At 38.3% G+C, this 15562-nt stretch overlaps 1 protein-coding gene across 1 annotated transcript; it reads right to left on the minus strand.

Annotated features, from left to right (window-relative positions):
- Nucleotides 1–516: 516 nt before the first annotated feature.
- On the minus strand, nt 517–15462 carry LOC149969049 (sterile alpha motif domain-containing protein 3-like). The gene is made up of 10 exons (XM_090170226.1): nt 15332–15462; nt 15005–15268; nt 14707–14800; nt 14135–14323; nt 13341–13550; nt 13086–13272; nt 12583–12659; nt 11827–12075; nt 690–860; nt 517–630 (listed from the first exon to the last, which is right to left on the minus strand). The coding sequence occupies exons 1-10, from the start codon at nt 15460–15462 to the stop codon at nt 517–519; spliced, it is 1686 nt and encodes a 561-aa protein (XP_090026352.1).
- Nucleotides 15463–15562: the final 100 nt, after the last annotated feature.

Here is a 15562-nt window from a genome sequence, read left to right on the forward strand (position 1 = left end):
TAAACTTACGTACTTCGGATTTCGACCCCGTACGAAATATCACAAACAGTTCATTTTCATTTTTGACGGGTCTCCGGGGAACGGTCGCAACATCCAGGCTGCGCAAAGTCAAATGCCGGTTTTTTCACCGATACAACCACCTCAGGTTCATGATCCGGTACTTTTACCACACTCCCAGAAGTACTTTCTCCGCGAAGTATATTTTCAAACGTTAACGGTGACGAAGCTATCAACTCGTTAAATTCCATTTTTTCTCTTTGGGTAAAATTCAATGAAATTATTCATCACGAAGATAAACGAGAAAGAGTGAGAATGAAAAATTAATACGTAGAAAAAGTGAAGCTTACCTTACCAACGCACCCCGTTTTATACCGCATTTCTACGGGGTTATCAGCCACTAAATAAATTCCCCAGTTTAACAATGTTATTTGCCATTTACGAAATTCGCTCAATTTACAGAGTTACCAACCACTACCTAATTTCCCCAGTTTTGCAATGCTATTTAATTTCTCTAAACTATAATGGTTTCTTGCTCAGTCGTTTAGATTTCGCTTCGCTGTCTTTACGCGGCATTTGCGTCTTTACCTCCTCGTCACGCGGAGCGTCTTCTCCGATTAAAATTTCAGTTTCCTAAACAATCCACCATTGTTTACGATTCATAGCGTAAAACCTGATAACCAATGACCTACTTTCGCACTAACCGCCGTCTTTGTTACCCGTCTGTCTTCTTCCTTCACATCCTTCCGCTTCTCCTTCGTCTCGAGATCCTCCTCTTCAGTTTCTAAATTCCGCTTTGCCTCCTGATCCTCCACCGTCACATCTATCTTCTCCTGTCTGCCCTTTTTTTTCGCGTCCTCCTCCTTCGTTAAAATTTTACAGTCGTATAGACGTTAGCGATATAACAATAAGGGATTATAATCACCTTGTACGAAAAAAGGTTCCAACTTATTCTTTCACTTGAATCTTTCGATCTTCTACAATCGCGTCCTTTTTTTTATTCCCCTCTCCGACCTCCTATTTTTGCTTATTGTTTTTCTTCTCGCGTTCTTCCTCCTTATCCCGGATTTCCGCCTCTTTCTTGGTTAAAATCTCAACTTTCTACGCTTAACGTAAAACAAAACCTGTAATTACTAAAAAGACGCTTCGCTAAACGTACTGTTCTAATCTTACGCCTCGTCTTAAAGGACCGAGAATAGACTTCAAGTAATGGGTACGGAGACTCGAAAACGTGCGACTTTGGAAAAACCCTTCTCTCCGAGCCACCCTCCAATTTTTTTTTCCCGTCGAACATGCCGTGACATTTTTTTACATACTTTACTAAAACTCTGTCGTCCATTACGGTATACTTTTCTCGTTTCGTTCTAAATAAAACAATAAATTAGATCAGAGCAGATATCGAAAGATTCGCGCGAGTCGACGACTAACGTTTTCTTCTCTTCGCGCGACTCGAATAAAAACTGGGTAATTGTCTTTTTCCGAACGATTTTTCGAGCCGGATAGATCGACTACTTTAACGAAGTCGGTCATCGTTCGCTACGAATAATCGATTTTGCGATTTAATACACGAACCTACGAACGGAAACACACGGTACTTACCAATTCGACACGCAACGTAGAAGTGGTACATCGAAGATAAAAACCTACCGTAAGAGGGAGCGTTATGTCATAGTGACGCGCGCATCAATCGTTCCGGCGCCACTTATTTCATAAATTGATATTTATATCTTTGTCCTTCGATCCCGTTTGAAACGATAACACCGGGCAATTATTACAAACATTTCTCTTTCGGAACGTTTAGCAGCCACGTATATATTACCCCAGTTGCTTTTAAAGCGAAGCGAATATCCCTGATAATAAACGCGAAACCTAACCATCGTTTTGTAACCTCGGTAGTTACGTTCGCTTTAAAGTAGCATTACATAACTTCTTTGAACGGAACACTTCAATATTAATAGTATTAAATGTTTTTCTTACCTGATATATACATTGATCACCTAGTTCCACCAATTTTTTTCATGATTTGTTTTCAAAGTTTTGATTGTAGCTCCGTTTTCTAAGGTTATCCTTACCGCATCATCCCCAAATTTAACTAAAAACTTAATGCTTTCCATTTATAGTTTTGTTTTACAAATTTGTACAAATTATCTCAAAAAACGCAACTTGAACAGAAACTATTTGGTACACAACTCAACTCACGAGCGCGCGAAAGCGGACATGTATTATCCAGTTCCATTTCTTCACAATAAAGAAAGCAAAAGTAATGCGCTATTCGAAGATAAGAGGTAATCCAAAATTGATTTGGTTTTTTTCGTTGGCAAAGTCCGTAAAAGGTTGTAGATACGTGCCCTTTATAACTGGCCAGTCAACGCTTTCTTTATTTTTTCATCGATAAGAAGATATTTTTAAGAATAGAGTAATCGATAATTTCGATATACATGTATATTATTTTCGGGCTAGAATAGAGTAGTTGATAAAAACAATTTGCACCAAAATAATTTCCGAAAATAAAACGTACAAAATTTAGAAAAATGTAATGCATATAACTAAATTACAACTATATTATTCAGCTCTAAGTATATCATTATAAAAATGGAAATACGCTGCCAAAGGTGTACCTTTTAAGCTAAAACATTCAATCGGTTAATAACGCATATTAAAAAGTTTCTGAACACATTTTTGTGATTTTGTTTCGCTCCTATCGCTAAGACAACTATTGGGTAAAAAATGCATTTTTATTTTATTCACTTCTCAATAAACCTTTTTTGTAATTCTTTGATCCAGAAATCGATTTTCTAAAAGATATAATTCTAAAACGTGTCATGTAGTTAGAAATCGCAAAATATTACGCATAATATTTAAATTTATTCGAAAACAAAGACAGATCTTCAAAAAGGGTAAGTTTGTTGACTCGCGTGGTATGAAGGGCTTGCCACCACCCTCCTACGCGTTGTAACCCGGCCACCTGTTTAAGGCATTAAAATTCACTAGATGACTTGGGCCTAAGTTGGTGCCTTGGTTATTAGCCTAGCTGATTATTATAATCTGCAACCTACCATTAAAAAGGCTAAGAAACAATCTAGTCCCCACCAGTACGTTCGTGCCAGGGGCAGTCACCCCTTTTGCACTCCCCGGTAGTTACGCTAATGAGGTGGGTAAAAATTAAAAATCTGGTTCAGCTGGCACCGGGGATCCCGGTGGGCCCCAAAAGGCCGGGAAACAGGACCGCCGCGCCCGCATATGGAGGCCCGCCGCCCCACAGCAGGCTACCCAATCCGCCGAGGCGACCAGTTTGCCTGGACCCTCTCCGTTAGCCTGAACCGAAGTTCAGTATCCAGCCCAAACCTGACCGAAGTCGGAGGTGGAGATAGGACCATTTGATCAGAGCTAACATCTCCCAGTGCGCCACCGCCCTTATGGGTTACAAGAGCCGGACCTCGACTCCCCGGTAAAGCCACCAGTTATTGCACACTCTAACCCATTTAGGGCCACGTCTTGAGCACAGCAACCTGTGGTCTCTTGCACAGTGTTTCGTAAAATTAGTTTCCCGTGTACACTTTGGTCATAGAAAGTAGAAACCTCAACAGGTAACTCTTTGATAGCAATCGCAGTAAAAAGAACCATATAGGTTTATCCCTCTAAGTTGAAAAACCAGATGTCTCAAAATGTAAAAATGAAATTAGGGAATTAAGCTTCAATAATCACTCGACGTGGCGCAACAGTCTAAAACAGAGTAGAAAATTTCCATTTTAATTCCTGGCGCGATGTTTGCCGAACTATCTTTGTTATGTAAACGCCCGAAACAGGAATTTCTATCGTGTTTCAGAAACGGTTAAGATAAAAGTGACAGAAGGAAAGAAATAAGAAATGTATTATCTTTTAATTTGTTCACCAACGTTATTAATTCGCTTTCCATTGGCTTTAATGAATAAATAACTGCCATCGTTTTTGGCCACTAGAGGTCGAATGCCACGACGATAGCTAAATGAGCAGAAAATATTTTTAACGATTGCGGTACTCATTTTACGTTATGAGAGACAATAAAAATTTAAAATATCTCTCAATTCTTAAAGAAAGTATACGCTAGTCTTAACGATTTTAGATTCAAAAAGAAGTGAATCTGAATTTTCATAACCAATTTTAGCCGCATCCCTTCTGATTATAAAGGGGCGAAGTCTTATTTTCGATTTGGATGTTGGTGTTAGTGTATTCCGCATACACCACAGCGTTAGCTCCGAAAGGTCGATTTCCGCACAACGTCCCCCAATTAAAATTAAATTGACGCGTTGTTTATTTAACCATAGTAGTTTGTCACCGAAGATATTAATAAAAGGGGGTGTTTCGTTCCCTAAATAAAATTTCTACGTAAAGGTCTACGTCAATCACTGATTCCTCTTTAATGCCACTAGACAAATATTTAATTAAGAAGTCACTCGATCGGTAATACTTAATTCTATATAGCCATGTCAGTCCCTTCATTCGACAGCCATATCCATTTTGGTCATCAGGATATGGGATTTAGTTTATCAAACTAACGTCACTTGAGTTAAAACGTTAATTAAATAACTTGATTTATTTCAAATTGATATAAATCAACCAAACCCGATTTTACCGTTGAAGGAAGCTCCAGGTCGTGTCCGGGAAAAGGCACCTCTTGGCGACCAGACGACGGCCCTTTTGGAACTCGCTTGTCGCCTTCTCATTTTTCGGAATCCAAATCATCAATTGTTATCGCGCTCAAAATACCCTAATTCGTTTTGCACTCGAAAACGCATTTCGTCAACAGGGCCCTGAGTTTCCACAAATATCGATAAATGAGTTTAAAATGATAATACAAATAACAGCATTTGTACCTTGTAAGGAAAATGAATTTGGTTTACAAGAAACCAGGACTGAGAGTTTGTCCTCCAGACGGCGGTCAACAGCACATACGGGTCAAATGTTTCATTTATTTCATTAAGAGCTACTTTTTCTAGCGCCAAAATCAACTCAATATGAAAATTATTTTCAAGGTCTCGTTAAACAACTAAAATCGTAAAATAACCCCATTTCTCCGATTGCCATGCCGTTCGTTGCGAATACTTAGCCTGAAGCTAAGGTAGTTAAACGCCTAAACCTTCGAAAGCCATTTCAAATTAATGAACCAAAATGTTTCTCCGTGCGCGTTTAACAGCTGAACCTTTATTAAACGTAATAGGATCGTCGAACGAGGGTGCGTCCAGTTAAACAAAATATTTCCTTAATTAAAGAAAAAAATCAAGAACATTTACAATGGTGTTAATTTGGCAAGTCATGATCGGAAACGTCAAGCCTGAGACATTTCTAAAAGATTTTATTTAATAACATTTTGGTTAATTATTAATAAATATTTACGTACACATGGACAATTGCCAACTCGAATTCTTCTAGTAAACCCTCCATCGAATCTTCCGAGAACGATGACGTCGATTATTCTTACTTCCGGTTCTAAAAACAGTCAAGTTGTCGAGAAATCTTACCAATATTTCTAGATTTTTTATTTGCTTGACTTAACCCATGTTAAAGGCCATTCTTATTTCAGGGGTCAGCGCGATTTCCTATGGCTAAAATTAATACAGCCAAGCGCAGGAGAATCAATAGTCGGGTCGCTTAAAATTTTAATACTTTATTTTAAGCCATTTTCATGCCCAAGATTCAGTATTGTGGATGCCTAGCGGGATTATTCTTACTGTCAACAATTATTGTCTGGAAGTACTACAATGAATATTAATGTATCAGCGTTGGTGTACAGTACAGAGATAGCCATACGGATTTGTTGCTACTGTCAACTTAAGCGATAAACGTATTAGAATCCCGTCATTTAACGAAAGTTAGTCGACTGTAGATAAGAAGCTTCGTACTGTAATGAGTAAGTGTACCATTTTTGACATGGAAGGCCAACTGATCAGCTCGTATCCAGTTTCCCGGAAAAATTCAAAAATCAAATTTTGTGCGTCTTCGAGTTAACGTTGTTTTCGCACATCAGTCAAGAAATAATAAACCATTTCTTATGGGAACTTTATTTAAATCTCATTATTTATACGTAATTAAGTATTTTTTAATTAAAATTATTATTATTGTAATTAATTTACTTGCAGTTAATAGTTATTAACATTTAACCGTTAAGCCTTTGCTTCGTAGGAAAAATTAGCCGGTATAACCCGATCATATATTCTAGGTTAAAAATAACGTATTTATAGGTATCAGAAGGATTTTTGTGGAAAGTGAAATTTAGTTTGAAGTTAATTTTGTTTTATCTCTTCCATATTTTTTTTTACCCAGCTGATTAAAAAAATTAATCGTTGAATTTTGATTAAGGTGTATTCATCTAGCATTGTGTAAATAATTTTGGGAATTTTAATTACAGTAATGAAGTATGGTAAATATTTGAATAATTTTTCATAACAATAAACCTTTTGGGCATGCAAACTTAATCCTCTAGGTAAAGGCGTCTTTATTATTCGAAAGCTTAAAGAGTGAGTAGACTGAAATTATTGTTATTTGAGGATCAGTAGTGTACGAGCCATACCGTTGCAAGGTAGTACAGCCAGAACAGGACTGGAGACCCACCATTCAAGTACTGTTGATAAATGTGCTTACTCACACTAAGCGCGTTAAATTTTTTTTAGTTTTTTAATATAACATATTTTCATATATAATGTCTGTGTTCTGTACGAACCTAAAATAATCTAACTAGCCTGCTAACCTAAAGTAGGGGGTTGGGGGGCGCCTTCAGGCGACAATACTTAGATGACGGTCCAAACCCAAGTGTTTTATTTTATGGACGTTATTTTTTGCCTAAGTAGGATCTCGATCTCTATAGTGTTGTAAGTCGGAAAATTTTCCGGAAAATTACCGAGGCCTTTTTTCCGGAAAATATTAAAAACGTTTTCATTCCATGATTTGTCTAATATATTGTTTGCAAATTTAAATAAAGCGGCATTTTCACCTCATTTTTTCTAATCTAAAAGTAAAACTAAACCTATAGACTAGTTTAAACTGGTTGAAATGTAACACTATTAATGTTTTGTAGTATGTTTACTGATATTAGTCATTTTAAATCGATAAAAAGTTTAAAACATTAAAAACCCTTGAAAAGTAATATATGTTTAAATTTTTTATTTTTCCGATTAACAACCCTAATATATATCAATCTTGTTTTTTTGGTATTTTTTTTGGTATTTTTTTGGTTTTTTTCTGAACATTTTCTCTCAATTACTGGAGGGTATAGTTATATACTTGACAATTATTTTTTTGTTAATTAATTTCTACTCGCGGGAAACGGGTGGCCTTACACCCCTTCCCTGTGATGTCGGATATTTAATAATTATTCGAGTTCCGACGATGAATTGGCTTCCGGGCCCCTAAGGTCCTAATCGTCGAGGTCGGAAGCTCCACCACCCCCGGGTGCCGCTTCGTTTGGCCGCGGGCACTCCTCCTTCTTCTCCCCGAATTATAACTCGAAATTCGCATATTTCGGCCGCTTGGAGGAAGGCTGGCCGTCTACCGCGATCTCAGGGTAGGCCCCTGCAATGCCTCCCAATCGTCCAACCCTTCGAACCCGGAAGGCGACGAGTCTTCCTCCTTCGGTACCGGAACCGGCTCCCCCCTATCGTCCCCCCCCCCAGTGGCTGCACCCGGGGCCCCCCAAAGTCGCCGCTGCCACCGTTTCGATTGGTTTGGTCCATTCTTGGACCGCGGTACCCGGGAGTAGTTGGCGCTTCTGGAAGACTTTCTTCCATTTCCTTTTCGCGTTAGGGAACGGAATGATGTCCTTATCCCCCGTTATTTCTTCCGCTCGCGCGTCGGTGATAGCGAACACTAAAAATACTTTGGCTTGGTACCACCCGTTTGGACTGACTTCTTCTTGCGCGACGTACCACACCGCCACGCTTTGCAAGTACGTTAAAAACCGTGCTAATACCCCCTCTCCACGTAGGCAAACTGGCCGCCTCGGCGGATTGGGTAGCCTGCTGTGGGGCGGCGAGCCTCCATATGCGGGCACGGCGGTCCTGTTTCCCGGCTTTTTGGGGCCCACTGGGATCTCCGGTGCCAGCTGTGCCGGGTTACTTGGGCTGCTGTGTGCTCGTCGTTCCCCTTTAGGAGCTCTTTCCAAAGGGTTTGGCTCGTTACCTTCCTAGGTAGGGGTCGGCTGGAGTTGCTATAGCATCCATTCTAAATCCCACTGCTGTGTGCGAAGTGGGGATTGGTCCACCCATTGCTGCACCTTCTGCTGGGTTGAGTGGCTTGCGTCAAAGGTGAGACCATCAGTAGTGGGGTTCTGCTACCCATGCTGGATTTTTCACCTGTCCGGGCTTGGGGACGCTGGCGTAGGGCACTATGATGATAGGCCTCCGGTGGTATGGTCTTTGTTACTAGGTACACCGGGCTATAAATTCTGACACCCCCTCTCCACGTAGGCCATAAACGCGCGATGACGAGTGGGCGCTATCCTTTCAAAATTGGCCGTAAAAAAATATTCGAAATGAGTCAAAACTCGGAACAAGTTTTTTCAAAGTCCCTCGGGGGCGAGGGGCTAACCACTCTTAGAAAATCTGTACACCGGATTACGCTTAGATTACCACTGCCAAAGGCAGGGACTTCAAAGATTACGCGTAATCCCATTAGTACAGTCAAAGGTACGGCTCTGTACACCGATTACGCGGAGTGATCAGCCCCTCGCTCGGGGGTACCTCGATTTTGGACCTCGTGACTGGAAAAGTCGATGACTAGACGAAAAAGAGTGGCGGAGGATTATGAGCGAAGCTCTCCGGATGCCGCAGAGTCCCGTTTTCGGAGCGAAGCAAGCGGAAAACTCAAATCAAAGTCCTGGCATTAAGTAAAAAAACTACTCCCCATCCACACCTAACACTAACAAATTTTTAAAAATACTCCCGCCATTTACCGCCTCGCGCACGTACTTTTGATAGATATTTTGGGCTAACCTAAACCGCCTGCTAACCTAAAGTAGGGGGGTGGGGGCGCCGTCAGGCGACAATACCTAGCCCACTTACATTAGCGTAGTTTCAATATGTATAAGGAACGACGCCGCGTGCACTCGCACGCTATATAAGGAACGAACCAGCGCACACTCGCCACTCGGAAACGTCGGAAATGCTCCCCGAACCATTTCTGGAGTCACCCGGCGACATGCTTCGATGATTCTTTGACGTAAATCTTCAACGCTCGTCACAGGTGTTTGGTATACGTAGTCCTTTACGAATCCCCAAAGAAAAAAGTCGAGTGGTGTTAGCTCAGGGGATCTTGCAGGCCAACGAACAGGACCAGTTCTTCCGATCCATCTTCCAGGAAACTCGTCGTTTAGATATGCAACCACGTCACGATATTGGTGAGGTGGCGCCCCATCTTGCTGGAACCAGATGAGTCTGTACTCGGCCAGATGAATGTCGTCCAACACGTTGGATATTTCATTTTGAAGGAACTCCAAGTAGTTTTGACCGTTCAGACGATTTGGCAGGAAGAACGGGCCAATAATTCTGTCACCTTACAGACCAGCCCACACATTTAAGCGAAACTGCACTTGGTGGCGGTGAGGAAATCCCCAGTGTGGATACTGGTACTCGTAGTCCCACATATGTTGGTTTTGACGGTTGAAAGGCCTATCTCTTCCGAATGAACATTCGTCGGACCTCAGTAGTGGATCGTGAAATCCTGGTGTGCGTCAGCCATGAGGGATAACCAATTGCAGAAGTCGAGTCGGCGCTGTCTATCAACGTCATGCAGTCCTTGGTGAAGTGTCGCTCGATAAGGATGAAAATGGTGTCTTTTGAGTGTTCTCCAAACGTAGTTTCGATCCAACCCTAAGTCAAAGCTGGCAGTCCTGACGCTCGCTCGAGGATAGGCGACGAAGTAGGCAAGTATGGTGTTTTCCATGTCAATGTCCCGGAGACCACGACCACGAAACCTCGGATTGATATTACCCCAGTTGTCGAAGTCGCGGACCACTCTAAGAACCGTCGTATGACTTGGTCTGCAATTGGGAAATCTTCGTCTAAATAACTGACTCACTAGAGTAGCATTACGACGACCTTCTCCGTAAAATAATTCTAGCATATGAGCGCGCTGATCTCGAGTGTAAAGAGGCATACTGGACAACAATCGGCCAGGCTGAGATTATGTTTTAACTTTGAAATGTAAACTCTTTAAATACTACTCGGACAATTGATATTTCACGTTAAAAAACAACAAAAGAAAAATAAGCGTAATTTTTGGTCTACAAATCTTTGTTTGATGATCTTACTCGTAACCACGTCGAAATGGAAGACGCGGTCTTTGTCTACTTTGACTAATTAGGTGTTGAACGTAATAATTTTCTTTAAGAATAACTTTTTGCAGATATGATTATTAACTACATAGCTGAAAGCATAAGTTCGATTAAATAAATGTACATGTGTGTTGTGATTATGTACGATTGTTTACGTTAAAGGCTATTGCCTGCTTGTACAACTTGTTTTTCCCCCGACCTCCAAACTCAGTGAAAAATAGGTCTTTTTCAACCGAACCAAAATTATTTTTACACTTTCGACTATGCCCTACAACTTTTCTATTGAAACATTTTGCGTGACACCTACCGATGAAAAAATAATTTTCCAAAACGGCACAAAATCATTCGATTTTTCTGAAATTTAGTAACCAAACCCTTCCATACCTACCAAATAAACCCTGATACTTTCAGAACCCTAGCATAAATACATTTTGAGAAAAATGGCCTGATCGAGCAAATTGAGACACCCTGTATATAGAGGTCAAAATGTATTGTGAAAAATATTTTGACCCATAAAGTCTTGAGAATTTCTTCTCACAAGTTCGCACAAGAGGGTGATTGGTTGACCATCAAACCCCTCTCAATGCCTTAAACCGAATTATAATTATTATTCTTGGTTGAAACCCTGGTATGTTAAGTGAAAATTCAAATACGACTTCCCAAACTTCAGAGGAATATTTAGTTTCAAGCGCATTAAAACACGCCTCTATTGAATACGAGGGAGAAAGCAGCAATGATACTTATGATAATTTTAGTTGAATCATTGATTCAAATCTTTCCCAGTACACTCTAAAAAATGATCACTCAAAAATGAACGTTTTAGCGTTCAATGTCGTGCAACCCTGGCGGTACGCTTTTTTGATCAAATTTGAACGATAAATGTTGCGTTTAAAATTGCATGCTTAAGAAGCGTTGATAATTGAATGCTCCCACGTGCATTTTGATTGCTTTAGCATTCAAATTCAAATGATATAGTATTCAATTTTGAACACATATATGTGCAATTATGCGTGTCAGCGTTCAAATTTGAGCGTTTTGGCGTTCAAATGAGAGCGTTTTGGCGTTCAAATGAGAGCGTTTTGGCGTTCAAATGAGAGCGTTTTGGCGTTCAAATGAGAGCGCTTTGGCGGTCAAATGCGAGCGTTTTGGCGTTCAAATGCGAGCGTTTTGGCGTTCAAATGCGAGCGTTTTGGCGTTCAAATGCGAGCGTTTTGGCGGTCAAATGCGAGCGTTTTGGCGGTCAAATGCGAGCGCTTTGGCGGTCAAATGCGAGCGCTTTGGCGGTCAAATGCGCGCGCTTTGGCGGTCAAATGCGAGCGCTTTGGCGGTCAAATGCGAGCGCTTTGGCGGTCAAATGCGAGCGCTTTGGCGGTCAAATGCGCGCGTTTTGGCGGTCAAATGCGAGCGCTTTGGCGGTCAAATGCGCGCGTTTTGGCGGTCAAATGTAGTTGAAATAAAAATGACAGTTAGGCTACTAATAAATTTTTTATTTCAAACCTTTAGTCTCATTAAGCTAGTTTATTCACCGCTTTGACTACGGAGGGGGAAATTTTAAAAAAATCAATTTTAAAAATAATTTTTTGGATATATTCAAGAGTTTTTGACAATTCTTTTGGATATGCCATCTGAAAGGCATAATACGCCGAAAAAAGAGTTGTTATGCCCATAACAATTGAGGTAGCTTCAAATTCGACTCCCTCGATGTGCACTTGCATTGTTGATTCAAACACATCTTCGTTATTAAAAACCAAAGTGGGAGTGCTGTTTTTTGCTGCCTAAAATAATCGTGAAATTTGGAATTACATAAAGTAATAGTTTCAAGAGTTAATAAAATTAAAACGGATTTATCATGTTTGAACTCTAGGGAGCAGTATCGTAGATACGTTTTAGAAATCGGAGGAAGCAAGGCTTTAATTTTCCAGAAAATTAAATAATCTATGTTATATACTAAAATTTCAGTTCCTAATTTATACTAAAATTTCAGTTCCTAATTTATACTAAAATTTCAGTTCCTAATTTATACTAAAATTTCAGTTCCTAATTAATACTAAAATTTCAGTTCCTAATTAATACTAAAATTTCAGTTCCTAATTAATACTTAAGTCATATCGTGTCTCTATATATATAATAATTTCAATCAAATGGAAATGAAAAGTTTATATTTATGGAAATATTATAGACTTATGATATGATATTATGAAAAATCACTTCTTACAAATCAATGCTGGAGAGCGTTACCTTGGCTCTCAGGCATCGATATATACACTGAAATATATACTTACTCCTATGGCAAACCAATATCCAAAGTCATCATTGAAAATTCCTGGTAACAAAAGTAGACTAGCCAACATTTCTCTCTCTGAAATTTCAACGAATTTTTTTTAATAGTCTTTCGTTAAAAGGAGAACTTACTTGAAACAGATTGTTTGTTTCATACTATCAGAACTAACCTATGTCAATTAACTAGCGAAAACCGTTTTTTGCACTGACAATCTTAGCCAAGTAGTACATTATCATCCTTGAGGAAGAACAATTGTCTTTGTCTATATATTTTTTGACAATCTTAGAGCTCGCTTGGCCTAAATTTATCAATGATTTAATTCTATGATTTATTCTATTCGCCTCCCGAATATAGCTGAAAACTAATATTCCGGCTTGGACGCAAGTTTTGCTTATTTTAGACACTAGATGCGTTTAACCAACATGATTGCGCAGTAAAGTTTGATTATTGACATAATTTAGTTTCGATGTTTAAATTTTGGTAAGAGTTAAAACTCATAATTACCTTCAAAGGCAGTACTGCTTAAAATTTCTTCGCTATTCTTTAGCAATGAATGAATCTTTTTACAGTGTACATCTTTAGATTTCTTAGTCAGTACGATTATGCGTTTTGAAATCTTTGTTACATGGTGCACCAAAACCTTATCGGCTGACGGCCTCACATTGATAAGAAGATTGAACTCCTTTACGAGCTATAATAGAAATGAAAAATTAGCTTAAACAACAATGTAATCAGATAATTTAGGTTTTATTACGCTACCTCATTTATTTCAAGGAAGAGTGGAAATTTTTCTGTCATTAATTGAACTGTAGTTTCAAAAGCAAGCTTTTGCCTATAGACTGCTGTGCGGAACATTTTTTCTTCAATCAAAGAATCATTTCTGGATGCTGGTGCCTTTTTTAACTCTCTGTTGAGCGCTTGCAGATGGCACTCAATTGTCTCTTCATCCTCGGCCATTCCTGAACACATCTAAAAGTTCATTCGAGAAATTAAAGTTCATTCGAGAAATTAAAGTTCATTCGAGAAATTAAAGTTCATTCGAGAAATTAAAGTTCATTCGAGAAATTAAAGTTCATTCGAGAAATTAAAGTTCATTCGAGAAATTAAAGTTCATTCGAGAAATTAAAGTTCATTCGAGAAATTAAAGTTCATTCGAGAAATTAAAGTTCATTCGAGAAATTAAAGTTCATTCGAGAAATTAAAGTTCATTCGAGAAATTAAAGTTCATTCGAGAAATTAAAGTTCATTCGAGAAATTAAAGTTCATTCGAGAAATTAAAGTTCATTCGAGAAATTAAAGTTCATTCGAGAAATTAAAGTTCATTCGAGAAATTAAAGTTCATTCGAGAAATTAAAGTTCATTCGAGAAATTAAAGTTCATTCGAGAAATTAAAGTTCATTCGAGAAATTAAAGTTCATTCGAGAAATTAAAGTTCATTCGAGAAATTAAAGTTCATTCGAGAAATTAAAGTTCATTCGAGAAATTAAAGTTCATTCGAGAAATTAAAGTTCATTCGAGAAATTAAAGTTCATTCGAGAAATTAAAGTTCATACCAAAGGAATTAATCTTTTCTTTTTTAACTTTTTGTTGTTGTCCTTAGAAGACTCCAGCACATTTTCAGTTACCTCTGTTAATGGTCTTTTTTGGGCATATAACCCCTTCTTTGCTTTGATTTCAGGTACATTGGGATTATTTAGTCTTTCATGTCGAAACTTATTTTGAAGTGCTGTAATCCAACTCCCCTATAAAAATTCAGATATTGGTAATTAATTTAGGAAACGTTTAAATTACTAACAGCGGAAAATTATATATCAAAATATTTATATAGTTTCCTGCCAATTCTAATATTAATTTATCATTACTTCTCAATGAATATAGAACAATGTCTTCGGTTTAGAGCTCGGCGAAACAGATAAATTAACCGCTAAAATTTTGATTAACCATATAAAAATTACGATTAACTGTTTATTCGCGGATATTATGCAGACTAAAAATAATTGATTTTTCGGATAATTTGTGGATAAAAATAAAGTGATTAATTCTTATCCAAACGCCGAGCTCTACTTTGGTTTTACAATTGGCTAGATCGTCTACAAATAATGATAAATTAATTTATTTTAAGTACAAAGCCATTGGTGCCCATCAGCCGGTCTCTTAAAAAGGGATGCTTTTCAATTAACGACTCTCCAATTCTCTGATATTCAGTTCCTGAAGGGTACCTATAATATATTTTATTTTTTAATCGGATTACCATCACACTGATATTCGTAATTTAAATTTAAGATATTAAAAATAAATTCTTTTATTAATCTAAGATTCTAAGATTTTAATTTTCACAAATACCGTATGCGATTTTGGCAAATATCACACCTGTCGCTTTTACCATTGTGCCCACCAATTACAAGGTTTCAAAAACCACTCACCAGGTATATTTATTTACGTCTTCAAATAAGATTTTAATAATTTGACTTGAAAATTTACGATGAAAAATGGTTGCATCTTTGTTTTTAATTAGTTCCATGACGACTCTGTTTAAGACTGGCAAAATATATACTCTAGGCAGTGTTCCATAAGCCTGGCAGTCTCCGTAATCGCTAAGAGTAGATTGAGCTGTTTCTGCCACCTGGATTGAAGGTGTGTCGCTCTTGTTTCCACAGGAATATCCTGATGGTCCAGCTTCGGAAACCCTATAATTTATTTAGATTAGAAGCATATTTTTTCATCTATTTTCTTTTGCTTAATAAACTCACACTTTAGTCGTAGCAGTATCTTCTTTCTGTTCCAAAACTATATTAAGTTTGGAGTTGGTTGGGGGTAGACCATCCATTTCTATATCATGATCCACCCACTCTTGAAAAAGCTCACTTTCAAACACCTGCATGTTTTTTATCAAATCTATCTTAAACAAATCTTTTAACAGTTTTAAAAATTCTTCTTTTGTGCACTTTTCGTTGCATTTAATTATTTTTTTATTTTTTTTC

Source organism: Leiobunum rupestre, chromosome 1, assembly GCF_980474605.1.
Source record: "Leiobunum rupestre chromosome 1, qqLeiRupe1.1.hap1, whole genome shotgun sequence".
NCBI lineage: Eukaryota > Metazoa > Arthropoda > Arachnida > Opiliones > Sclerosomatidae > Leiobunum > Leiobunum rupestre.

What these genes read in the sequence shown, in the direction of transcription:
- LOC149969049 (XM_090170226.1), bottom strand. Translation starts at nt 15,462, where the DNA reads ATGCAGGTGTTTGAAAGTGAGCTTTTTCAAGAGTGGGTGGATCATGAT. An exon ending in GATACTGCTACGACTAAAGT is followed by an intron (nt 15,269 to 15,331) that starts GTGAGTTTATTA and finishes AATAAATTATAG; the next exon opens with GGTTTCCGAAGCTGGACCAT. An exon ending in CCCCCTCCGTAGTCAAAGCG is followed by an intron (nt 861 to 11,826) that starts GTGAATAAACTA and finishes ATTTTAACGAAG; the next exon opens with GAGGAGGACGCGAAAAAAAA.